The 27,980-nt window shown below is 43.3% G+C and overlaps 1 protein-coding gene across 2 annotated transcripts in view; it reads left to right on the top strand.

Annotated features, from left to right (window-relative positions):
• gosr1 (golgi SNAP receptor complex member 1) overlaps window positions 1-27,980 on the top strand; it is a 116,081-nt gene that overhangs the window by 76,667 nt on the left and 11,434 nt on the right. For both annotated transcript variants that reach the window (XM_072469650.1, XM_072469649.1), the window contains exon 6: window positions 17,442-17,471. In XM_072469650.1, the coding sequence (XP_072325751.1) occupies window positions 17,442-17,471 (30 nt within the window). The remainder of the gene's footprint in view (window positions 1-17,441; window positions 17,472-27,980) is intronic.

Below are 27,980 nucleotides of genomic sequence, written 5' to 3'. Positions count from 1 at the left end.
TCTGGCATTGCGCCGCCCCAAATGTGCGGAGGTCTCCGCATCTTGAGGGGCCGAGCCCTCACCTTGAGGGGCTAGGCCCGCGCCGGACTAATTTTCGCCCCTCCAGCTGGCAGGAAAGGCCTTTGGTGCCCCGCCAGCTGGCGCAAAACTGACTTTGCCGGGCGGCGCATGCGCGGGAGCATCAGCGGCCGCTCATGGCACCCCTGCGCATGCGCAGAGGAGGGGGTCTCTTCCGCCTACGCCATAGTGGAGACCATGGCGAAGGCGGAAGGAAAAGAGTGCCCCCACGGCACAGGCCCGCCCGCGGATCGGTGGGCCCCGATCGCGGGCCAGGCCACCGTGGGGGCACCCCCTGGGGCCAGATCGCCCCGTGCCCCCACCAGGACCCCGGAGCCTGCCCACGCCGCTTTGTCCCGCCGGTAAGAGAGGTGGTTTGATTATCTCCGGCGGGACAGGGGCTGTTTAGCACAGGGCTAAATCGCTGGCTTTGAAAGCAGACCAAGGCAGGCCAGCAGCACGGTTCAATTCCCGTAACAGCCTCCCCGAACAGGCGCCGGAATGTGGCGACTAGGGGCTTTTCACAGTAACTTCATTTGAAGCCTACTTGTGACAATAAGCGATTTTCATTTCATTTTCATTTCATCTCATTCCAGCAGCGGAACTTCGGCCTATCCGGGCCGGAGAATCGGCGGGGGGGGGGGGGGGGCCAACCGGCGCGGCGCGATTCTAGCCCCCGCCGAATATCCGGTGCCGGAGAATTCGGCAACCGGCGGGGGTGGGATTCACGCCAGCCCCCGGCGATTCTCCGACCAGGCGGGGGGTCGGAGAAACCCGCCCCTGAGGTGTTGGGTGCTCTGAGGTACAGACAAACCAACACGGTTGCGATTGGTACAACGCAGTTTTATTCCATCTAACTATTTATACATCAGACTTGGTACTCAGCACGTTGTGACGGTGTGAGTGTCTTGCTATGAGGTCCTGGCCCTGTGCTGTCTCCAGATGGACTGCCCAGCAAGTGTCGTGTTTCTTGTCTTATACTGTGTCTGCTCTTGTCTGTGATTGGCTGTCGTGTTATGTGTGCTAATTGGTCCGTTGGTCTGTCTATCCTTATGTATGTGTTATGATGTATGTTTGAATATCATGACAACCCCCTGTTCCCATATTCCATCAACCATTGTCCTTCATCCACTGATCCAATCTAACCTTAAATGTTGACAGTTTCTGCCCCAGCTACTAATCCTATAAATGATTTCCACAGCATCCAGCTTCTGTGTAAGAATGTTTCTCCGGCTCTCTGTTCTCAATCTTTTGTGTGTAATCTTGCATCTAAAGTCCCTGGTTCTACATTCAACTGCTGGAAACTACATATATCTATGTTATCCCAAGCTTTATCCTTTTAAACACTTTTCATCATATTCTGTAATCTGTATGAATCCCACAGCAGTTTCCTACTTTTTTTCAACCTGTCTCCATATGTCTATTTCTGCATTTAAGCCGCATTTTAGTGAATGTATTTTACTCTCTCTAAAACCTCCGTTTCTTCCGATAGTGTAAAGCCCAATACAGATAACAATACTTTAACTGAGGCCATCGCAGGTTTTACATAGACTTCTCATCCATGCAAGTGGGGAGTATTCTATCATACTCCTGACCTATGCCTTGTAGAGGTGGACAGGCTTTGGGGAGTCCGGAGGTGAGTTAATCACCGCAGGATTCCGAGCCTCTTGGGTTTTGTCACAATGTAGAATATAAAAGCCAACATTCTTTTAGTATTTTGTGTACTTGTCTTTCATAAGATGAATTACTGCTGTCGGGGATTTTATAAAAGTAATGTGCATATTTATAAAACTACTGTATGCCCAGTAATGTTGCACGAGGGGAGTTGAGCCATAATGGGGTTCAGAAACGGATGGCACAGTGGTTAGCGCTGCTGCCTCACAGCGCCAGGGACCCGGGTTCAATTCTAACCTCGGGTGGTGGTCTGGGTGGAGTTTGTACTTTCTCCCCGTGTCTGTGTGGGTTTGCTCTGGCTGCTCTGGTTTCCTGCCACAGTCCAAAGATGTGCAGGTTAGGTGGATTGGCTATGCTACATTGCCCCTTAGGGTGGGGTTGCAGGAATAGGGCGCAGGGTTGCAGGAATAGGGTGCGTGATTGGGCCTGGGTAAGGTGATCTTTCAAAAGGCCGGTGCAGACTCAATGGGCCGAATGGCTGCCTTCTGCACTGTAAGGATTCTGTGAAATATACTTCAGCTACATCAGTGTTCGAGGCCCGGGGATAACCAAACTAAGGTTTTCAGGTGTAATTCCATCCCCATTTTGGTCTCTATTATTGATTATATATGTTTTTAAATTCCTGCATGCACATTTGCAATGAACATTGCCAACATTTCCCAATCCACTTACATTAAAAGAGATGGCACTTTTAAAATTTGCTGACCCAAAAACGAGAGAATGTTTCTCTATGCCACCAGAGAAGTTACATGTATTTTCCAATCTCCCTGCACAATACAGTTAGTCTGGTAGGAAATTAGACACCAGCCCTCCACTAGACCGGAAGGATCAGGGATTCATTATCAAATGTAACTGGGAGTATTGTTTGCATTTCTCCCCAATCCGCAGCGAAAAGGAAACGTGCATATAATCGCGGTTGAGAGGTAAGGTGCCAACTCCACTCCAGTCACAACTCCAACCCTGTGCCAATATAAAAAGAAAAATGGAAAATTTGGAAATACTCAGTGAGTAATGCAGCTTCCACAGGGAAAAAGAGAAATTGACATTTGAGGCTTTAGGCCCTTCCTCAGTAAGAATATAGCTGTGTGAGGTCCAGTTAATGGACTCGAATGTTGGTTTAAATTGCTGTAATAAAATTCCCACACTTTTGGCCCATCGAGTCTGCACCAACCCTCTGAAAGAATACTCTCCCCTGGCCCACTCCCCCGTTCTATCCCTGTAAACCCATAACCCCACCTAACCTACCCTAAGGGGCAATTTAGCCTGGCCAATCCACTTAACCTTTACATCTTTGGACTGTGGGAGGGCACAGGACCACCCGGAGGAAACCCAAGCGACCACAGGGAGAATGTGCAAACTCCACACAGTCACCCAAGGCCAGAATTGAACCGGGTCCCGAGCGCTGTGAGGCAGCAGTGCTAACCACTGTGCCGCCATGGTATTTTACGTGCCCAGAACTTCTAACATGATTTTAAAATAAGTATTGCTTCCTTCAAATCTTAATTTCTCTTATCTCTTTGTAACCTTTTATACATTATTTTATCCTTGCCGGAATATACCGATCGTTCTTGTCGGCGGGATCTTCCGGTGGGGGGTGGGGGGTCACTTTCTCCCCATTAATGGTGGAGAAGGTACTGCTGCCTGCTATGCGGGTCACTTTCGCCACCACGAAACATGCCACGGGGGCAGGCGGAAAATCCCACCCCCTGATTTATCTAGTCCTGCACGTTAATTCTTCTTGGGGATTTTTCTTTGCCTTTCCCTCTCCCACCAATGTGTGATTCTGCTTGTCCTTTTCTGCCCGGATGTAATATTTACGACAGCCTCTGGTTAAATATCGACTCCACAAAGCTCCTATCTATTTTCAGTTAATCCTGTTAGCCCTTATCCTCTTCGATAGCTCTTGACACTTTTCTGGTTATGGTTTATTCCCCCTCATTTCAGCCACAACAATAGCTGGAGGAAAGGAAGGTACAGAGATGCAGCAAGCCCATTTGTTTCTTACAAAGCACAAGTGAACTGCCTAATTCTTCAGAAATTGACATTTTTGCAATATTGTAAATCCATTTTTTGGATAGAAATGGCAAGTTAATCATACCAGGTTCTTGCAATTTCTGTCGTGCAGGTTTCTTTGATTTGCTCATTCCCATTGTTCATTTTTACTGTATAGTGCAAGAATTCAATTTCACACTGTGAAAAATCTAATGCATACTAATATTTTTATAAAATTAAGCCTGACAGCAAATTCTTAAGTGCCGTGGAAATGGAGTGAAACATGATCTTGTAAATTAGTGTGACTTGTCAACTTCAATTTCCTGCTCAATATTACATCCTACATGCCGTCTGAATTTTCAAGCAGAAATATGGTCTGAGTTAGGAAAAGAAAGGCGGTCAGGACTCTTGCACTGAATATGGCAACCCTTGCTGAAAATATGTATATATGGACGCTGAGTGAAAACCGAACTGGGCTTGTCCTTGAATGTCTACTGATGCTTAATTGCCAAACTCACAAATGACTAATGGCCACTGAGGGAATATATTGGAAGTTGGCTCCTGCATGTGGATCCATATGTCTTTTAGGTCAGACGAGGAGGCAGTTTAAAAGATGAAGAAAAAGTGCAAAATCTGTGTTTTACATTTGAAGATTTTTCAATGATGTGAACCATTTTTTAAATGTTTGGGAACCACCGTAGCATTTCTACAAAGAACTGAGGGGGAAACCAGAAATGACGTAGTTATAAGCTTCTTCATAACGTTGTGTTTGAAATCTTGGGACATGTTTAAAAAGTTTGTAAATGCATGAAAATATTTTTAAACAGTTGCCTGCCAAGATGTAGTCTTCAATGGATAGTACAGCTAAAAATTCAGCAGCACAGGAAGATTAACTTGTTTTAATGAGTGGATGCAACGTGCTTCCCTTCGCACCTCTCCTAAAGGCCTTGCTGGGGAGCCCGCTCCATTACTTGGCTCAGCCGTTCTGATGAAAAGTCATAGACCTGAGTATTTCAAGTATTTTCTGTTTTATTTCAAATTTCCAGAGAAGTATTGTTCTTTCGTATTTGTTCAATATTCATGTCTGATCCATGATTGTGTCCTTATTCAAAAATCAAAACATTGCAACCAAACCATACCTTTTTCTGATACCCACCCAAGTGCACTTCCAGCCAAAGCCATTAAATGGTGTTGGGGAACTTTAGGCAATTTGCACCGACCAAAGTCAGAAACACTGGGATTCCTTGCTGTGCGGCAGCTGCTGCCCTGGCCAAGATCAGCCAATGAATGATTAAGATGTTTTTCTCACATTTGTATGCGATGCTTCCCTTTAATCCCTTTTAGCTGGGTGCTCGACTTATCTATCAAATGGTCTTTTGGGCCTCGAGTGTTAAATTTCCTTGTGGTTTGAAAACAAATATATAATCTGGAAACGTGTGAACAAAAGTGATTCTCTCCATGTAATGTTTCGTTCATCTCTGTGAGCCTGACTTACTTAATCGAAGCTGGATGGGGGCTAAATTAGAAATTTTATCCATTTTGATTTGTTTGTTTTTAAACTAGTTTTTCCTGAACAATTCATTTAATTTTCATTGTTATTGCCCATGTTATAAATTCTTCTGAAATGGCCTATAAAATCCAAACCCATAATAAATACAACCCATCATAAACCAATGCACATAAGTCAACTGTTGTGGATGGAATTTCTCAGCAGAGCAAACCTGGTGTATGAACAAAATCTTTGTTGGGTTATCAGCTTAACATTACTAGTGAGGATCAGTTTATTTAAGCCAATTAAAAAGGAACCAAATGAGCTCTGCCAATTGTTTTGCATTTTTAAAGAGCTGTGTTTTTTTTAATGTCCCTTCGTCAGATGTTGTTTGCCAACTCTTCTGGCCTTGTGCTATGGTGGTGTACAGAAATTCACTGTGCGCGCACACATACCCTCGCCTTTCCCAGCCATTGCTTCAGGCTGAACTAAACTTGGCACAACACCGATCCTGTTCCACGCTAAGCTTCCAGCACTTGTTACTATCCATCACAAAGACCGTCTACTTTCATCTCCATAACATTGGCCGTCCCCGCCTTTACCGTTCCATCTGCCTCTAAAACCCTTCAGACTATTCCAAAGCTCTGCTAAATCTCCCATTGTCCACCCCTTTGTGAACTTTACATCAGCCAAAACACTGCTGTTCATCTATTCATTACCAAGTCATGCTCCCCCTTCATTCACCCTTGTCCAAACAGATGTAGTCTCTCGGGTTTCTCGGGTTTGTGATTCTACTTCTCGTATTTAAGTTTTTTTATGACCTTTTTATTTCCGACTTCTCTTACAACATTCTCCTCCAGCCCTACAAATCTTCTATGGATTTGTTCCTCTGACTCTGCCCCAGTTTGTATCCCGTCCCATTTGCCCCATCATACATGGATTTGCCTTTAGCCATTTTTGGTGCATACTTTGGAGTTCTCTTCCTGAACCCTTCTAACTCTAAACCATCTCCTCCTCTTTTTTAAGGCCCACGCATTTGGCCAAGCAATCCTTTTTTTGTCTCAGTATGTTTTTCTGATAACTATGTTAAATGTAGTGGCCCATCTCTGTACGTTGAAGGCCTTATATTAATTCAAATTCATTTGTTACCTTTCTTGATTAGTATCAGAGTATGATTAAGCCCAGTGTGCCCATGCAAGATGTTTGAAAGCTGTCTGTTTAGTCCCGCTGCCCTTTTGATGCAGCACTGTAATGTATTTTCTTTTCGGGCATAGATCCAATTCTAATGTGATTAATGATATTTAGTCAAATTTGAAGTAAAATATGTGTAATTAACTGTTGGAACAAAGGATGGCTTTTATAAATTGGATATTATCAAATATGACACCTTCAACTTATAAGATTACAATGGGGTCACCAGGATAATTTTTCACAAGTTTCATGATATCTTTGAAAATATATTTACTGCATTCTTTAACATTTTGTTTTTCCAATTTTTGACATACGGCTTCCTCTTTGTTTACATTTAAGACAAAGAAGGCAGACTCATGAGTAGAATTGACCATATTCAACATTTTGTCCTTTGATCGTCCTTGATTTTAAAATAACCTTGTCCTTCGAACTTGCCATTTAAAAAAATAAATAATGGAGAGGGGTGATTAGAGGGGGAGAAGAACACCGAGTCTCGTTATATGCGGATGACCTATTGTTATACGTGTCGGACCCAGCGGGGGGAATGATAGAGGTTATGCGAATTTTGAGGGGGTTCGGGGATTTCTCGGGGTATAGGCTAAACATGGGGAAGAGTGAATTATTTGTGATACATCCAGGGGACCAGAGTAGAGAGATAGAAGGCTTGCCTCTAAGGAAAGTGGAAAGAAACTTCCGATACCTGGGGATTCAGATCGCTAGGAGTTGGGGAACCTTGCACAGACTTAATCTGACACGGTTGGTAGAACAAATGGAGGAGGACTTCAAGAGGTGGGACATGCAGCCTCTATCGCTGGCGGGCAGGGTGCAAGCAATTAAGATGATGGTCCTCCCGAGGTTCTTATTTGTATTTCAATGTCTCCCTATACTAATCACTAAGACCTTTTTTAATAAAATAGACAGGAGCATCACGAGCTTCGTGTGGGCAGGGAAAGTTCCGAGAGTAAGGAGGGGGTTCCTTCAGCGTAGTAGGGACAGAGGAGGATTGGCACTACCGAACTTGGGCGATTACTATTGGGCCGCCAATGTGGCAATGATACGTAAATGGATGATGGAGGGTGAGGGAGCGGCGTGGGAAAGACTGGAGAGAAAGTCCTGTAAAGGGACGAGTTTAGAGGCGCTGGTGACGGCGCCGCTACCGATCTCACCTAAAAAGTTTACCACAAACCCGGTGGTGGCGGCAACATTGAATATCTGGGGACAGTGGAGGCGACAGAGAGGGGTGCGGGGAGCCCTGGTGGGGTCCCCAATCAGGAACAACCATAGGTTCGCCCCAGGAAGAATGGATGGAGGATTTCAGAGCTGGTTCCAGTTGGGAATTAGGAGGGTGGGAGATTTATTTATAGATGGGACTTTTGCGAGCTTGGGAGCATTGGAGGAAAAGTATAAGTTGCCCCGGGGAAATTTCTTGAGATATATGCAGGTGAGGGCATTTACTAGACAACAGGTGAGGGAATTTCCGTTGCTCCCGACACGGGATACAGGACAGGGTGCTTTCAGGGGTGTGGGTCGGAGAGGGCAAGGTGTCAGAGATTTACCGAGAGATGAGGGAAGAGGGGGAGGAGTCGGTGGGCGAACTAAAAGGAAAGTGGGAAGAAGAACTAGGGGAGGAGATAGAGGAGGGTATGTGGGCTGATGCCCTAAGCAGGGTAAATTCCTCTTCCTCATGCGCCAGGCTTAGCCTGATTCAATTTAAGGTGCTACATAGAGCACACATAACGGGAGCAAGATTGAGCAGGTTCTTTGGAGTGGAGGACAAATGTGGGAGGTGTGGTGGGAGCCCGGCAAACCACGCACATATGTTTTGGGCATGCCCGGCACTGGAAGGGTATTGGAAGGGAGTGACGGGAGTGATTTCGCGGGTGGTGAAGGCCCGGGTCAAACCAGGCTGGGGGTTAGCTCTATTTGGAGTTGCGGAAGAGCCGGGAGTGCAGGAGGCGAAAGAGGCCGACGTTGTGGCCTTTGCGTCCCTAGTAGCCCGGCGCAGGATCCTACTCATGTGGAAGGAGGCGAAACCCCCCGGACTGGAGGCCTGGGTAAATGATATGGCAGGGTTCATTAAACTGGAGCAGATAAAGTTTGCCCTGAGAGGATCGGCTCAAGGGTTCACCAGGCGGTGGCAGCCATTTCTCGACTACCTAGGGGAACGTTAGAGGGAAGACAGATGACCAGCAGCAGCAACCCGGGGGGGGGAGGGGGGGGGGGTTAGTTTAGGTCAAAGATAAAGGGGTTTTGTTACTTGTGTATTGTTTAAAATTTCTGTATTGTTATTGTTGCGTTTGCTTTGTAAGAGGGGAAAAATTGTTGTTTGGGAAAAAAATTTCAATAAAACATTTATAAAAAAAAATAATAATAAATAAATAAATAAATAAATTCACTTCTTGTAGTTCATGGGTGAGTCAGATTTTAATTCTTTTCTTAAACTTTTAGCCTGCTTCAAACAGTTCGGGAACAAATAATTTACATTGTGAATAAAATATACTTTCTGACATTCCTAATAATTATACTAAATCCTGGCAGTAAGTGTGAAAAATGAAATGAAAATCGCTTATTGTCACAAGTAGGCTTCAAATGAAATTACTGTGAAAATCCCCCAGTCGCCACATTCCGGCGCCTGTTCGGGGAGGCTGGTACGGGAATTGAACCGTGCTGCTGGCCTGCTTTGGTCTGCTTTAAAAGCCAGCGATTTAGCCCTGTGCTAAACAACCCCTTGTGTAAAACTTCACAAGAATGCCCGACTGACCATTTTTCATTCTTTTGACTGCCTCTGCATCCACAGCCGGCGTGTGAGCAATGAATTTAATTTTCTAAATCTTATTTAATCTCGTGCATGTCTTCATTGATGAAGGTATATTCAGATCAGACTTGTCCATTAACATCCAAAGGAATCTAGTCTATGTTTTCCACGCTGCCCATCATTGAAATTCGCTTCAGATAGTTGGTGGTAAAGGTGTCACAAGGCTTTTATAATCCTTATAATTCAAAATAGATATTTATTCCTGGTGTGGAGTGCTGAACCCCCTTTAATACTCCATGCAATAGACATCAATCTTCGAGAGTCAAGCCAGATTAAAGCCTAAATCATTTCTCAATTTAAGGCTCAAGTTACTTCAGCTCCATGTAGGTAGAGTGGAGAATGGGGTGGGGGGGCGGGGCATGGAGGGGTAAAGGACACAAATCTCAACATACTACTTGTGTCTCCCAATAAAATAGATAACACAACTGGATGGATGGACCAGTGAAACTAGGAGTAATATCTTTAAGTGAGAGACTAAAGGGGGGGAAAAAATTTGAAATTCCGCAAGCGGGCTAAGATGGGGAGAAAATTCAATAGAAGAAGAAACAATATGGAACAGTGAGACAACAAAAATGATCAGTTTTCTGCTGCATTGAAGAATTATTTCTGGTATTTGGCCCTCCAAACATTTAGAGGGACGGCACAGTGGTTTAGATTGCTGCCTCAGCGTCAGGGACCCTGGTTCAATTCTGGCCTTGGGTGACTGTCTGTGAAGTTTGCACTTTCTCCCCGTCTTTCCTCCGGGTGCTCCGGTTTCCTCCCACAGTCCAAAGACGTGCAGGTTAGGTGGATTGGCCAAAATTGCCCCGAGTGTGTCTATGTTGGGTGGGGTTACAGAGGTAGGACATGGTGTAGGCCTAGGTAGGGTGCTTGATAGACATCAATTCAGACGAGATGCTGAGAAGCAGTGAACTGATGCTTTAATAAACTAAATATGTGCCGACCTGTAGATCCTCCCGCACTGCAGGGCTGACCCAGGTCAACAGGCTTTATACCTCCACAGTTGGGCGGAGCCAACAGCAGCACCAATAATAACATTCCAACAGTACAACAGCAACAACCAATAACAGAACAGCAATAACAAGTATATACAACAGTGGAGATAACAATACTAATAGAACAGTAGAACAATAGTGAACATATATACAACAGCCTTACGCAGCCATACGTGGCTCACCACAGTGCTCTTTTAAAGGGTCGGTATAAACTCGATGAGCCAAATGGCCTCCTGCACTGTAGGGATTCTATGAACACTTATGGGACTGGTTTAGCACAGTGAGTTAAACAGCTGGCTTGTAATGTGGAACAATGCCAGCAGCGAGGGTTCAATTCCCGTACCGGCCTCCCCGAACAGGTGCCGGAATGTGGCGACTAGCGGCTTTTCACAGTAACTTTATTGAAGCTTACTTGTGACAATAAGTGATTATTATTATAATATACAGATATCTTTCGCTGCATTGCTACATTTAATATATAAATGCATTGAAAACAATGTCGTCCTTTTCTACTTGTACCAATAGTGAAGTGGGAAAAGTAGAGCTTCACACAGTCTGACACATACTTGGAGCACTTCTTCCTACTGTGATCCTCCACCCCTCATGTATATTTTTGTAAAATGTTGTCTAGAGCTTATAATACTCAGCAATATTCAATCATCACAATGGGAATGATTGCACAGCGCACCACTGACTTGTTTTTAACTATGAGCCAGGGCACTCCTTTGCAGGCACTGCTCTATTTCAGCTGGTCCTGACAGACAATGCGCTGATCTGTAATTTTAGTCACTTTTTGCGGCACTTCTGGCGTTGCAAGCACGCCCAAGACGGCTCCTCACCAGAACCAAAAGTACCGTTTAAGATCACGGTTACATACCAGTAAAATGGTGCAAAGATTTCTCGTAAGGAATCCAGGTGCATGTTATGATTGTGTTGCACATTGATATGCAAATTAGGGCCCAAGGCGGTACATACAATCAAGAGTCTTTAGCCTGCTTTTAATCATTTGTCCCTGTTTTTATGGACCGGACCACACCTCTGGCTGGTTACCAGTTCTGACAGTCTAGATATCACACATGCATTGGGAATCTTTTTGCGGTTTCAAGCTCTGCATTGCAGTAGCTTAATGAACATGCTTATCCAGTGCTGTTCATTAATAAGTCACTATACAGATTAAGCTATACTGACTGGACGCAGTCCTCTTGGATGCTGTTTGCAATTAGATTTCCTTTGTTCTGCACTGTGACCTGAACTGAAACATCTATGTTCTGTCATTGAGCAGTTACCCATCATAATATTAATATAACCTATTGGATGGTGGACTGAGACTAAAGCATGTGCAGTTCATCAAAACAAGGTACATTTTTGTGAAATGCCAGGCTTTTTCTCAAATTAGGATGAATGGTTTCCTTTTCTACTGCTTTTTGAGAAGCTAGTGTTTTTTCTTGACGTAGCATAACAAAGCAATTAAGCAGGATCCTTCGGGTGCAGCAGTGGCAGTTAATCTGCTACAGAAGCAGAACTGCGCAAGATGCAGCACAGAGAACTGGGGAAAGCTAACAACTGAAGAAAAATTGTAAATTTGCATGAGAAACGATACCTACCCTCGATTGTTGAACATCTCTAAGCTAGTTGGTGAATCATAGAATCCCAACAGTGCAGAAGGAGGCCATTCAACCCCTCAAGTCTGTACTAAACCTCTGAAAGAGACCCCCCCCCCCCCCCCGCTCTATCCTTGTAAACCCACCTAACCTTTGGGACACTAAGGGGCAGAGATAGATAGGTTCTTGATTAATAAGGGAATCAGGGGTTATGGGGAGAATGCAGGAGAATGGGGATGAGAAAATATCAGCTATGATTAAATGGTGGAGCAAACTCGATGGACCGAGTGGCCTAATTCTGCTCCTATGTCTTGTGGCCTTATGGTCTAATTTAGCGTGGCCGATCCACCTAACCTGCACATCTTTGGACCTCGGTCACCAGGCTTTGTGAGGTCACCAGGCTTTGTGAAAGATGAAGATCAGATGTTAATCTTTACTCCATTTTAGGTATATTCACAAAGTGGGGCATTGCAAATGTAAAACTCTTAATTCTGCCACCCCCACAAGTGTCAAAGCATGAGCCATTGTCTAATCATGGAATCATAGAATCCCAACAGCACGGAAGGTGACCATTCGGCCAATTGAGTCTGCACCGGCCCTTACTCCGAGGTCCAACCCCCTAATCCTGTCCCCATAACCCCACCGAACTTTTGGGAAATATTAACACGGCCAATTCATCCAACCTGCACATCTTTGGACTGTGGGAGGAAACCGGAGCACTCGGAGGAAACCCACGCAGACACTGGGAGAAAGTGCAAACTCCACTCAGTCGCCCAAGGTCAGAATCGACCCGGGTCCCTGGTGCTGTGAGGCAGCAGTGCTAACCACTGTGCCACCGAGCCGCCCCGTAAATTTACGGTACCCAATTCTTTTTTCCAATTAAGGGGCAATTTAGCATGACCAATCCTCCTACTCTGCACATCTTTGTGGTGTGGGGGTGAGACCCACGCAGACACGGGGAGAATGTGCAACTCCACGTGGCCAGTGACTCGGGGCCGGGATCGAACCACGTTCCTCGGCGTGAGGCAGCAGTGCTAACTGCTGCGCCACCAAGCCCTAATGTGTGTCCCTCACCTGTAGATACTTGACCTCAATTTGACTCTGCCATTTGATTTAAAATACTTGAAAATTGGCATCAAAGAAGAGCATTGGCCATTTAATTAAAAATCAAATATTTTGACTAGAAACTACGGCTGCATAATGCATGGATATCAGTTGTACATTGTGGAAATATCTTTCAATTAAATTCTCTGCAATGTGAGAATGGAAAATGTACACAAAGAAGTCTTACAAGAATGTATGTGATAGTAGGGACAGAATCAGCTGGAGTTCCCTTAACTGGTCACTATCTAATGACTACCATGAAATTTATATGCTTGATGTCAAGGAAAGGATGGGCTGGAGCTCAGCTGTAATAACTCCAGTGAAATAGCATGTTGAGACCTGCTATGTGGGGTTTTACACAAAGAATAACCAAATGAGTGCGGGCCCGGCGGTTAGTTGGTATTAATGGCACCATATCCTAGCTTGACCCTGTATCTTTAGAAGAGATGGGAGAAAGTGAATTTAAATGTGCAAAAGATATCTGACTGATCCAGACATCCGAGATCAATGAGCAGGTTGAGAATCTAAGTGGTTAGCACTGCTGCCTCACAGCACCAGTGATTTGGGATCAATTCGGCCTTGGGTGACTGTGGAGTTTGCGCGTTCTCCCTATATCTGCGTGCGTTTCATCTGGGTGCTTTGGTGTTTTCACACAGTCCAAAGATGTGCAAGTTAGGTAGATTGCCCATGCTAAATTGTCCCTTTGTGTCCAAAGATATGCAGGTTAGGTGGGGTTCCAGGGACATGGTGGGGGAATGGACCAGGTAGGTTGCTCTTTCAGAGGGTTAGTGCAGATCCGTTGGGCCAAATGGCTGCCTCCTGTACTGTAGAGATTCTCTGATTTAAATGGATTAAAAAGTTTGGATGAGATTCTCAAGAATTATTCATTACAACCAAAGCTGGAGTGCAATACTTCTAATAGTTTGCAGTTCAGTTTAGACTGCGCAAGTGGCTATATTCTGCTAAACCTATTTATTTTCCCATTCCAATAAATTAAGATAAAATAATAGCTATTAGAAGTCGTCTTTTGCAGTGTTATTTTCTGTATAATGCCAAGGAATTAGCCAGACGGTTAATTTTATTATTCTGATTTGTGCTGTGAATGGGTTGCAAACTCATCTCCGTTATTGAAGGGATGCTAACTGCTGCTGTCAACCTTTGGTTGAGAAATTAGGAAGACGTGACTATTAGGAATTTGAATGTAATTTCTATTCGAAATACATTTTTTGTTGATGTTGATAATGACTACTGGTATTAGTCTTGACATGAGCTGATCTTCACCCACGTCCCCATTCTTCATGTGAGCCTGGATGTTGAGTGTTGACAAGATATTCGGTTATGCAGAGAACCATAGCAAAGCCTCATCTTTGACCTGACACGCACATGTTTTGCAGAAATTACCAGAGGGCAATTGGCTATCAACACCCTGGCTGACATGTATGTATGTTTCTTCCTTCCTCATCCAGAGATTTAGAGGACAAATTAAAATTGTCTTCCATTCCTACTTTGAGTGAGATTATCTAGCACCTTAAGACCGAGAGAGAAAAACCATGTCACAGACCATCTTCGACTTCAACTGTAGGCAAATATAGAAAAGCATTGTTTATTTAGGTAAACAATCATGACCTCAAATGTAGGCATGAGAAGTATTTCCATAGATCTTAGAGGAATGGTTTTCAAACTTTTTCTCCCAGGACTCACTTTTGGCAACTGTCCGACCTTCGCGATCCACGCCGGCCCACCTTCGCGACGCACGCCATGTTCACTTTTAATGCGAAAGGCGAGCCTGCTTTGTCCTCAAAATGTCACTTAATCCAGTTCAAAGGAGGAGAGGGCAATGTGCACATCAGGTGCTGACTCCGAGTTTCTTTGTGCCTTCTTCATCTTTCTGAAAACATAGAAAACCCAACCTCGCACATGTAGGTCATCGTAAAGGGAAATAGCAACAAAATGTGCGTTTTACTCCGCACTGGATACTCGGGGGAGATGCTATACCAGAATGCTGACAGCCTCATGGGCTTTTTGCATGTTTTTAATCTGGTATGCCAGGTAAGCTGCAGCAGCATAGTCTTTTAATTTGGAGTCAGCCCTACGTTAATAACTAGCTCTGGGCTCTCAACCCCAGAAGGAATTTTTCACCCCCACTTCTCTTTCCAAATATGAAATTTGTCTCATTTGCCAGTACTTCCCTGCACATAACACACATGGGCTTTACCTCCTTATTTGTATTGTCATAATTGACAAAATCATACCTCAAGATATCATCTTTATACATCTTTGTTCCAGGTTCAGTTTCTTTTTTCAGGGCTGTTAACTGGAGGCCCTGGAGCTCTTAACACCACCACAGCTCTGTCGTGCCCTGGAATCTGTTGAGCAGCTCTCTCCAGATTTTGTTGCGAGATCCTCTACAATAGGTAAACTGCCTATTTGAGGCTCTGGCTGCCTCTTACTTGAAGAAAACATTGATCTTCACAGTTCACTTGCTTTGCTTACCAGCAGCTGCCAAATCAAAACAATTCTACTCCCTGCTTTGGTGCCAAAAGCACGTCCTGGACGGCGTTTTGGGTCAATTCTATGTACGGGGCACATGATATGCTGTCTGCTGCCGCTTTTGGTGGGATGTCTCCATAAGCAGCCTAATCTGTATCTCCATTAAAAATACAGCAACAGGCGCAATTCTCCATGTAAAAGCAGTCGCGGCTGTTCGCCGCTTCTCCCGCGATTGGGACCACCGCGCACACGGCAGGACCAATCACACCGCGACCCAACCACAGGTCACGACTGAGTTTGAAAACCCTGCCCTAGCACTTGCTGGGTAAATTCAAAATGAAAGCAGCAAATGTTTTGATAGGAACCACCTATCCAGTCACCCCTGCATACACCGTTTCAGGCACATTAAATGTTCCTGGTTGAGACTGCATCCTCCACGCCAGTTAGTATATTGTATTCATTGTTCGCAGATTAAGCTACTTGATGTTGCTGCAAACACAGGTCCTTGCTAAACATCTCCATTCTATCTCTGTCTGGTCCTCAGCTAACTACTTAATGCTCTTCCTATTCCCTCTCTTAAGCTATCCTATCTTTGGTTGGAACTGTACAGGAGCTTCTAGAATTGCGTCTCATCTATTTCCCTGGCAATCCAAAGTTCTCTGGCCTGTACTTTAGTAACTTCAGGTGTTTACTGTATTCCCCGAGTTACTTTTCAGCAGTTGTGCTGGAGTAGAGAATCTTTCATCACCTGGGTCCTGAGGCGGTTTGACATGTTCCTTCAGATGTGACTACTGGGCAGGTGTTTCTGGCCTGTGTTTTTCTCTAATTTCTGGTCTTGTGTCTTTTCCTGTACTCTTTCGTTCTCTTAGCAGGTTATATATCCTTCGACTTTTGTCTTTTGAGGTCTTTTGTACCATATAAAAGACACCTACTCAATCAAGGAGTTTGCGGGTTATTTGTTTCACCCATATCCTCGTGGTTATTACAATCTCTGTAGCTTTAACTTCACTGCATTATTCCTCTCTTTTCCCCCACCCACCCAACCTGGTTTTTTCCACAATCCTATCATGTAGGTGTTTGCCTAACTTTTCTGCAGTGTTATGCCCTTGATGATACCGGTGTTGTCTTTTTCAGATACTGGCGAACCTTCTGCACACTTCCTTCATTTGCTGTTTTCATTTGCAGTTTATAAGTATTTTTTCATTGTTGCTGTACTATCTTTAGACCTGGTGTATTGCTAACCCAACACTTGCAGTCTGTGAATAATTACATCCTCCATCCATTTTACACCTCGCCTTTCTTGTGTTTTAGGGTTGATGAAAAATGCATAATTTATTTTACACGTGCATTAACCTGGTACGTGAATAGCAGCAACATCAAGTTATAGTGCGATTGAGAATTCCTATTAGTTATGTTGTTTAATTTTACATGCACTTTGTGGTGCAATTATCATTTATTCCTCAAACAATGGTCTGCAGGTTTGCACAACCTCTTTGTGGACTGAAGAAACTTTGAAGCAAAATTTGTCTCAATTTAACAAGTATTCCAATGCAGATGGAAGCATTGAACTTTAAATAACAGATTAAAGGTACACCCTGCAACTATTTTGGAAGTGTGGCTTGTATATTTCAGAAGGGTTGGAGCATCACTTTTACTTAAGAAAAGGAGGGATGCATATGACTGGATTAATAAAGAATAGATTGTTGCTCAATGAGAGTGTTGAACGAGGAGTTGTCAGCAAGTGTTATTGGTCACAAGATACTTTGGTCACCTTCAACAAAGAAATGTGACCTAATAAGAGGTATACAAAAATAGTCTGGGTGCTTCTGTGCAATTAATTTCTTGCCGCATTCTCTTTTGCATTCTGCTGGAGCGAAGCCGAAATTGTGAGCTAAATATGCTGGCAATGCCATGGGTGAACCTATTTCTCATTCATTTATAATGCAATTTGACATTTGAGACAAAAGAGAAATAGAACTTTATCAAACGAGCTATTTTCTCATTGTACTGATTTTTCTCCCTTTCATTTGCAGCTCAGATCGGCTGATAGAAGACACGATCAGGTAATGCAACATGAGCAAATTTGTTATTCCCATTTTTCAGCAAGTACAAGGGGCTAGATTCTCCGCTGGCGGGATTCTCTGTTTCGCCGGCAGTGTACCCACGCCTGCAGTTTTCCCGGCGGAGTGGGAGGCCACAATGGGAAATCCCATTGGTGGGTGGTGGGAGTGGGGAATCCCGCTGCCGGCGAAGGCGTGCCGCCCAGGAAAACCAGAGAATCCAGCCCAAGATATTTGTTAAGTTGTAAGCTTACAATTTGTTTCTGGAATAAACTTTGTAGAGGGATTTCTATGATTTTGTACCAAGTTCTGTGTTTTCTTTCTTTATTTTCTTTGCTTTTTCATGCTTTTACAGATAGTCCATAGTGCTAATGTGATGAATTATAAGTTGTTGCATTAACTTTAGCTGATTAAAAAGTATGTTTTAATAAAGATCTCAACTACATTATCCAATCCAGAAATTGTGAAACTATCCTTTTCTCTATTGGAAAAAAAAGGATTCCAAGCTCATTTGGTAAGCACTAGGTTTTCACTACATAGGTCCTTTATGTGAAATGTGTAATAACAACCTTAATTCCGTTAACTTTCTCATTGAAAGAGACGAGGAGAAAGTTGGAATGGAAAAAGAGTGGAAGTGTTACGCTGGTGAAATACAGCGTGTTCCTTTGAGGCTGATGCAGGCAGAGTAGAGTTTTGTAGGTGCTGATATTGCTGGATGTTTGAAAGTGAAAAGTCCTATTAACCAGCAGTAATATTCCTCGCCTCAGTGGGCACAAGTTAGTTATATTTTTATTTGTTTAGGTAACTGCTTTTTTTTCTCGCTGTTAATGTGATATTCTGATAATTCCACTCCAGGGGCAGTGAAATGAGAGTTTAATTCTTTTCAAATATAAAGCAATGTTGCCAATAAGTTTATCTATGTGGCCTCGAGTTTGAATTATTTAAACCTATTTTATGAAAAACTCTAGTAGTAGTATCAGAAGGAGGTTCTTGGCTGAGATTTTGAATATTTTCAGTAATTTGGGGCACTGACAATGGGTTGAAGGGTTATGGAGAACGGGCAGGACAGTGCAGTTAAGACCAGGATGAGATCAATGGTGGAACAGACTCGATGGGCCAAATGACCTAATTCCTTCCTCCATCTTATGATCTGTTTAATGTTTGGGCAGTGTGTGATTTTAGTTAGGATGTCAGATGTCAGGGCAGCATAGTGGTTAGCACAATTGCTTCACAGCTCCAGGGTCCCAGGTTCGATTCCCGGCTTGGGTCACTGTCTGTGCGGAGTCTGCACGTTCTCCCATGTGTGCGTGGGTTTCCTCCAGGTGCCCTAGTTTCCTCCCACAGTCCAAAGATGTGCGGGTTAGGTGGATTGGCCAATGATAAATTGCCCTCCGTGTCCAAAATTGCCCTTCGTGTTGGGTGGGGTTACTGGGTTATGGGGATAGGGTGGAGGTGTGGGCTTGGGTCAGGTGCTCTTTCCAAGATCCGGTGCAGACTCGATAGGCCAAATGGCCTCCTTCTGCACTGTAAATTCTATGAAAATCATGTGTGTTCGGAAGCTTTTTCCTTGTGTTAGAAGCAGACAAGATCCAACTGAGCAATAAATCTCAGTTGGCTTTCAAGGACCTTGGAACACACCTACCTTGGTTACTCCAATACTATTTGTCATTCAGTAACATTTTTTGTGGTGGCATAATTCAAAACCTAATGCATTATAATATATATCTCTGCAGATTGGTATGAAGTTCAACTATAAATTGAACAAGTAAAATGCAAATATTTAAAAATTGGCAGCAGTTAAAAAGACATTCAATATAATCCTTTTTCGTTTGCAATCCATTTCTAGTTTCAACTTTGTGAATTGTCTGTAATAATGAATAGCATCTAAATTTTTAAAGTCAGAATTATTTTGCCTCAATAAAATCCATTGAAATAAACTGCTGAGTTCTTTCACATTTGGAATATTTGTTAGCTCTAGTTTATAAAAATGCACATACATTTTGATATGAATTCCTTGACCTGAGAAAATTGCGCTCAAGTTGCCTTGTAGCTTCTGCTGTAACCATATGTTGATGTAGTTTCCTAAGGAAATGACCATTACATATATTGGCGGAAATCCTCTGTCCTTAGTCACAGCTAGGGTTTCCTGGTGCCACTGAAAATTAAAGGAGCTTTCACTGGAATGGAAATTTTCCGTTCTAGCTCGCACCGGATCCGGGCACCAACGAGACTGCAGAATCTCGCCCATCAAAGGTTTTTTTTTTTAGGCCATAGATATTATGTGTCTTTAAACAGTTCTTTTTATCAGCTTGTTCTAGATTTTGTTGACAGAAACTTTGACATTAGAACACATCTCAGATCTATTTATAGACTGGAGCTTTCCCAGCTTGAAGGCGCTGGAGGATAAATTTAAACTGCTGCCAGGGAATGGTTTTAGATATTTGCAAGTGCGAGACTTCCTGAGAAAGCAGGTACTGGCCTTTCCGCTGCTGTCGCCATGGGGGATACAGGATAGGGTTGTGTCCGGTACCTGGGTGGGAGGGGGAGGGGCTCTTTAGCACAGGGTTAAATCGCTGGCTTTGAAAGCAGACCAAGGCAGGCCAGCAGCACGGTTCGATTCCCATAACAGCCTCCCCGAACAGGCGCCGGAATGTGGCGACTAGGGGCTTTTCACAGTAACTTCATTTGAAGCCTACTTGTGACAATAAGCGATTTTCATTTCATTCAAATGTCGGATATCTACCAGGAGCTGTTGGAGGCGGAGGAAATCCTGGTGGAGGAGCTTAAGGGCAAGTGGGAGGATGAGCTAGGTGGAGAGTGAGGCAGGTCTATAGGTGGATGCCCTAAGCAGGGTCAATTCCTCCTCTTCATGTGCCAGGCTTAACCTAATACAATTTAAGGTGGTCCACCGGGCGCATATGACGGCGGCGAGGATGAGCAAGTTTTTCTGGGTAGAGGATAGACATGTGAGGTGCGCGGGAACCCCAGCAAACCATGTCCACATATTCTGGGCATGCCCGAAGCTCAGAGGGTTTTGGCAGGGGTTTGCGAAGGCAATGTCCACGATGCTAGGAACTAGGGTGGTGCCGAGTCCAGAGGTAGCGATCTTTGGAGTGTCAGAAGATCCGGAAGTTCAGGGAATGAAAGAGGCCGATGTCCTGGCCTTTGCCTCCCTGGTAGCCCGGAGACGAATCCTTTTAATGTGGAGGGACTCAAAGCCCCCCCGAGTGTTGAGACCTGGGTTAGTGACATGACTGGGTTTCTCAGTCTTGAGCACAGGGTTAAATCGCTGGCTTTGAAAGCAGACCAAGGCAGGCTAGCAGTACGATTCAATTCCCGTACCAGCCTCCCCGAACAGGCGCCGAAATGTGGTGACAAGGGGCTTTTCACAGTAACTTAATTTGAAGCCTACTTGTGACAATAAGCAATTTTCAAAGTTCATTTCAAGTTTGCCTTAATCATAGAATCAGAGAATTTACAGTGCAAAAGGAGGCCATTCGGCCCATCGAGTCTGCACCGGTTCTTGGAAAGAGCACCCTACCCAGGCCCACACCACCCCATCGCCATAACCCAGTAACCCCATCCAACACTAAGAGAAATTTTGGACACTGAGGTCAATTTCACCTAACCTGCACATCTTTGGACTGTGGGAGGAAACCGGAGCACCGGAGGAAACCCACGCACAAACGGGGAGAACGTGCAAACTCCACACAGATAGTGGTGACCCAAGTCGGGAAACTAACCTGGGACCCTGGAGCTGTGAAGCAATTGTGCTAACCATTGTGCTACCGTGCTGCCCACGGGTCAATGTTGGGGTTCTCTCGGAGGTGGCAGCCGTTCATCGATTTTCTCGGGGGAAATTAAAATATCAGCAGAAGCAGTAGTCCGGGGGGTGGGGGCGGATAGGTGTTAGATGGTTGTGGTGTGTGAAGATTGGGTCGGGTGGGGAAATGTTTATTTTGCCATGTCATTGTTATTGCTTTTGTTATTGTCATAAAAATTTGCAAATATTTTAATAAAAATATATATTTTTTAAAGAACACATCTCCGTTCACTAGGAAATGCATGCTATTTGAAATTCTATTTTGTTCTCAAACTGCTCAAGTCTTGTGACAGTGGAAAAGACATTCATTTGAATTTACAGTGCATTTTGTCTGCTGAGTCTCTTGGCTATCTCACTGAAAGCCAAATATCGTAGACATTTCAGAATAAACCTCCATATGCAATCTTCCTTTTATGCAGTGTGATGAATGTAAGAAATTATTTTATGTTATTTTATATTTGTTACAGTAATGTGAAAAACTCTGGTTTAAGATTACAGACAGCCATTATGTCTGCTAAAGCTATGATTAAGGGATCGTAACCATTTACTTGTTTAGAGATAGATGGCTAATGAAACATTATTTTGATTTTGGAGGATCCTTGGGGTGTAGATAATTTATATGGGGTAGTACTTAGTCTGGATAAACAGGTCATGGGACATCTTAACGGGAGACTGAAGAATGCCTTGTGGTAGAATTAAGCGGTCTGTCTGTAGTTTGCTATAGGATTTTAGTCTGACAAGGCATGTATACAACTGACTCCTGAAAGGTTCTCTCCTAGGTCTTTGCACAGAGAAAAGCAAGGAAACCTGATTGTTAACTTTATTTATAAGTAGATATTGAACAATAAGGGCAGCACGGTAGCATGGTGGTTAGCACAATTGCTTCACAGCTCCAGGGTCCCAGGTTCGATTCCCCGCTGGATCACTGTGTGTGCGGAGTCTGCACGTTCTCCCCGTGTCTGCGTGGTTTCCTTCCACAGTCCAAAGATGGGCAGGTTAGGTGGATTGGCCAAGCTAAATTGCCCTTTGTGTCCAAAATTGCCCTTAGTGCTGGGTGGGGTTACTGGGTTATGGGGATAGGGTGGAGGTGTGGACTTGGGTAGGGTGCTCTTTCCAAGAACCGGTGTAGACTCGATGGGCCGAATGGCCTCCTTCTGCACTGTAAATTCTATGTAATGTTGGTTTGCTTAATTGGAATGTATGTATAGTTGCAGGTGTAGGGAGTAGGTTAAAATGTTTCATTTTATTTAAGAACTGTTTTAACTGTTAACTAAAGCTGTTACCTGGTTGATAATGTGACTGATTCTGTGTTTAAATTAAAGTTTGTTTTAACATAAAAAAGATACCTGTTGGTCAGTGTTACTACTCCTGTGGTGAAGTACCCTTTTCTCCCATTTTACAAATTGCAAATTGTTGGCCTCTCGACCGGGATTCTAACAGCAGTCATTCCAATTAAGTAACTGCAGTTAGAAGTAGAGTCAACCTTAGATGTAATAAAAAGTTCAATCATACAGTTTCTCCATCTTGAGAGCTTGCCAGGACCACTTCCAGGGCATTCGGCCAGACTGCTATATAACTAAGTTAGGCACACAGGCTGACCTAACCGTTTGCTGACTTAAATTATCTTTTCTGTCCTATTGAAGTAGCATTTTTTATCTACTTAAATTTGAGACCAGGTACCTATGCCCTATGATAACATATTGCACCAGCTCGCACCATAGTTGAAATAAAAAACAATTGTTATAAGCCTTACTTAATCTAGTGGTACTAAAACTGATCTGGAGTCTCATTCTCAGGCAGATGCTTCTGGGCTAGGCTTCACAGTTCTCCCTTTACTGAGTTTATAGAGATTTGTTTTTGCATCTAATCCATATGAGAGCTTTTCCCCTTCGCTAAAATTTGATCTTTCATTGCCCGGTCTGTGAGTTGGTTCACCGCTCTTTGCATCCTTGGGTTAGATGAAGTAGGATGGGAGGAGGCTTGTGTGGAGCATAGATATCAGAATAGACATGGGTCCAAAGGCCTTGTTTCTAAATACTGTATACTTCATTTGTTTCATATTATCCTTTTATGATCTTCCTGCTGTCTCCACCTACTCACAGATTAATCCTTCCTCCCAGCCATGTACAGTTGAATAGTATGGCAGTTTTTGTCTTATCAGTTATACTGTGGTAATTGCTCTGACTACTAACAAACCTTCCATGGCTTATGGAAGAGCTTTGCTTCCTACGTATCAACTCAAAACAGTGCACCATAGGAAACGTATTGGAGCTTTCCCAATTCAGAAAATTTACCTTGCTTAAACTCAAGCAAGTACAGTAGTTTTATCAGGTTCTTTCTGATGTTCTCATTGCAGGTATCTGCAACGCAAATCTAAAAGAATGATATTGGTAGAAAACAATTAGCAAATTGCTACTGATCTAATAGCATTGTAAATTGGGGAAGTGAGCGAGATGGTGGTTATTAATCACAATGGGCATGATATTGCCAAAAATCAGAAACCTGTTAACCCACCTTTGACAATGTTGTATTTATATATTACAGTTCTGATAGTGGCCTGACCATTGAATGTTCGCAGCTATTAACTAAAGGATTATGGCCCTTTTGGGGAATACTTTTTGCCCTGAAAGCTTTCTGTGAATAAACCGTATAACCTTAAATGGAAGAGATTGTCATCTGATTAATCAGGAAACTGGGTCCATTATCTTGTGAATTCTTGAAATTTATTGAACTTGAATTCAAACCTTGAGAATCATAGTACACCATTAGGATCTTTATATTCCCTGAACATTCTCTCTTATCACTTAGTTTCCATTTCGTGACAGAGACTTGGCCATCTGCACTGCTTACACTCTTGTTATGGGTTTTATATCTGATGATTCATAAGCTTATATGACCTCCATTTGAATGTTTTATATTTTGTGAATTTGAGTTACTTGTTTGAAAATGGCACCGTGGGTGCTGATACTTTTGACTAGAATCAGGGGAACTGCAAATTTGATTGTCATCCAGTGTGCCTGATGTGCCATGATTAGATCCCATTCCAAAACATTTTCAAAATTGATCAGAGTTTCAATTATAATAAGTCATCGTTCCATATCTTGTAGCTTCTCACAGGTAGCATGAACATTAACCCATGTAAGCAGGGAAAGAAGAAGGGATTTTCATTACATTTTAGCAAAGGACTTAAAGAATTTGTAGTTTTATGCATCTAATGTAACATCCACGTCCAGCTATCTTGCTTTGAAGCAGAAATTGATGAACAATCTCCGCAAGGCAATTATCACAATTGTGCCACGGATGACCTTATTTTTAACCAGATTATAGATCGTCTGGATAAAAATGTTTCAATTAACTCCCAAGACACTATAAGTATTGACTCCATTATGCCGTAGACTTGCTGCAGAAAGAGGTTGGCTTGCATGCCTGTCTTCAAATTGATGATCTTGCAAGATGACCCAAACCTGAGCCTCTGTAGAGTTTTCTGAAGGGTAAATTTAAATGAGTTGATTTAGGGACGCCAAAGTGTCAAATGTACCCTAACTTCGACCCATCCTTGTACATAAATGGTCTTGTGTAAATGCCAGTTTCTCATATAAAAATGCTCTATTGGACTTGCCATTGTTTATTTAAAAATATATAGACAAGTGATCCATGAGCTGCATCAATCCCTCTAGTATTCAGTCATATATTTAGAAACCTCTAAACTCTTCAAAATGTTGTCATTCTGAAATGTTGTCTAGTTCAATAATTACGCATTTTCAATGTTGGCTGATCTTTCAAATACTAACTCCACTCTCAGCTATTCTTGTGAATCACAGTCTTCCCAACATAATACTTAGATGACAAAATGGCATTTCAACAAATGTTTCTATTGTGGAGCTTTACTTCTGACAGCTCTGAATTACATCCTGTAAGTTCCATGCCAAAAAGTGACATTTTTCAATTGAATATGTTGCTTTGAAGTGTTGATTAATGGTAACGGCAAGGAGGCAATGGTAATATAAGCAGTGAAACCTGGTTTAGCTACCACAGCAAAAGTTTCTAACACATCTCAAGTCCATTTGGTTCCGTTGGTAGCAAATGACCTTCAGCACAGGAGTTTGTAGATTAAAGCCTGCTTCAGAATTTGAGTACATAATTTAGGCTGACATTTTAATACAGTACTGAGGGAGTGGTGCACTTTGGAAGTGCTGCATTAGGATGAGATGTGAATCTGAGTCTTTGTCCACCTCTTGCAGTCAAAAGATTCTGTAGTTTGAGATTCCAGTCATCAATTCAGAATATCACCTTATCTTTGATCTTTGGACTTCGTTCTTGACCCTCTGACCTTGCAAACTGCTAACCCACATTTTCAAAGTCTTTCAATGCCCTATATATAGCCTTCCAAATTTGTGGGCATATTCCCTGCAACTGTTTGTTTTGTTACAGTGAGCTACATAAACGATAAAGCGCAGAAACCGCAGTAGCAGTTATTGTTTATAAGAAACATATAGATTCTGGAGGGTGTTGGGAGGCTAGACGCCAAGAGGGTGTTTGCCCTGGCTAGGGAATCTAGAACACAGGCCCTTAAGGGCCTATCATTTAGAAATGAGATGAAGAGAAACTTCTTCAGTCGAAGGACTGAATCTTTGGAACTCTCAACCCCAGAGGCTTGTGGATGCTCCATCGTTAAATATATTCGAGACTGCGATTGGCCTCTGGATCAAGGGATATGGGGAGTGGGCGGGAAAGTAGAATTGAGGCAGGTGATCAAGCATAATTATATTGTGTGGTGGAGCAGGCTCAATGAGCCATATGAACTACTCCTGCTGTAATTTCTTATGGAGCAGTTGTGAAGGCTTACAGAGGGTGCTGAAAGGATTTATGAAAATGGTTCCAGGGATGACGGACTTGAATTACATGGAGTAGCTGGAGTTGTTCTTCTTAGGGAAGAGAGGGGATTGGACAGAAGTGGTCAAAATCATGAGGAGTCCAGAGAGAGTAGATTTAAGTAGTAGTTGGCAGAAGGGTTGAGAACCGAAGGGGGCAGATGTAAAGTGGTTGACAAAAGCACCAACTACGACATAAAGAAAAACCCAGTGTTAGGACCTGGAACAAACTGCCTGAGAGGGTGATAGAGGCCCGTTTAATCATGGCTTTCAAATGGGAAGTGGGTAAGCACGTGTAAAGAGAGAATTTGCTGGGCTGTAGCGAAAAGGCTGGGGAGTGGATCCAGCTAAAATGTTCTTGCAGAGAGCCAGCACAGCCCCATTGAGCTGAATGGCCTCCTTCTATGCAGTGAAGGTAAAATCGCCATAGTCCCAGATGACCATCGGTTGCTTTCCCCTTGGGTGGGGGAGGGGGCGGGGTTGAAGGAGGAAGAGAGAGAGATCTGACTGGTGGTGATTTAACCTGAGGATCATCACACCTCCATGAATAACTTCAGCTGGTACAGAAATTGAACCAGCCCTGCTAGCCTCCCTCTGCATAATGGACCAGCTGTCTAGCCAGCCGAGCTAAACCGGCCCCACCAATCATTTCTATGCAATAATCATTCTATAATTCTACATAAGTAGTTTCTCTTCACCACCTTTTAAAGCAAATTGATTTGTTGCAAATTTTGCACTTACAGCTTGAGTTCCAATGAACAGACAATGATCATTTTTGAGTTTGGGTTTCAAAAAATAATTTAGCGAGAACTTTTTATTTTTCGGATGTTATCCTTTGAGTAGTTTCCTCTTGATAAGGGTTGAATATCAGGACAGATGCTTGACAGCTGCACTTGGAGGTCAAGATTTTGTTTTGATACTGATAGGTAAGATGGCATTGGATGACCAACTGATATCTGAAGAGATTGATACTTGAATGAATATGTATGTATAAAGTGACGAATATGCACTGTCAGAGCTCTGCAATATCAAAGAATACCCGCGAGCGAAGAAATGAATGGCGTCAGTGAAATTTTGAACAAGATTCAAAACCGTTAGGTGGCCATTTGTCAACCCTCCAATAATTACTTGCTTTGTGACGGGATGATTTATTGCTCAACACAATGTGTTCTTAGTTTTAAAACATGGATATAAATCATTTTAAAATCTTATTTTAAAAGGTAGTCAATCATTTGAAACAAACACTTAGTACACTGAACCAGGAGAAAAATGCACAATTCATCTTGCCAACAGTCACTTTTCCCTTCAGACTTTGTATTTAACCTTCACTCTTAACCGCTTGGCTGTGCAAACCTCTGCCCCATCTTCAACCTTTGTATCTTAGAACATGCGATTGCCTTTCAAATTTATGCCCATCTTTTCCTGCAGGTCCAGTTTTTTTTTTGCACGTTACTGCATAGACTGTACAGCACAGAAATGGGTCACTCGGCAGAGCTGGTCTGTGGCAGTGTTTGTACTCCACGCCTCTTCCCAATCTTTTTCTTTAAACTTTTCCAGTTAAGGGGCAATTTAGCGTGGCCAATCCACCTACCCTGTACACCTTTTGTGTTGTGGGTGTGAGACCCACGCAAACACGGGGAGAATGTGCAAACCCCGCACGGACTGTGACCTGGAACCGGGATCGAACCCGGGTCCTCAGTGTCACGAGGCAGCAGTACTAACCACTGCGCCACCGTGCCGCTCCTCCTCTTCCCAATCTGATTAACTCTTCCTACCTGCAAGGTTTTTTTTCCCTTTACTTCAGAAACTGCTCTGCGC

This window comes from Scyliorhinus torazame, chromosome 12 (assembly GCF_047496885.1).
Source record: "Scyliorhinus torazame isolate Kashiwa2021f chromosome 12, sScyTor2.1, whole genome shotgun sequence".
Taxonomy (NCBI): Eukaryota; Metazoa; Chordata; class Chondrichthyes; order Carcharhiniformes; family Scyliorhinidae; genus Scyliorhinus; species Scyliorhinus torazame.
This window is presented reverse-complemented; position numbering and strand designations above follow the sequence as displayed.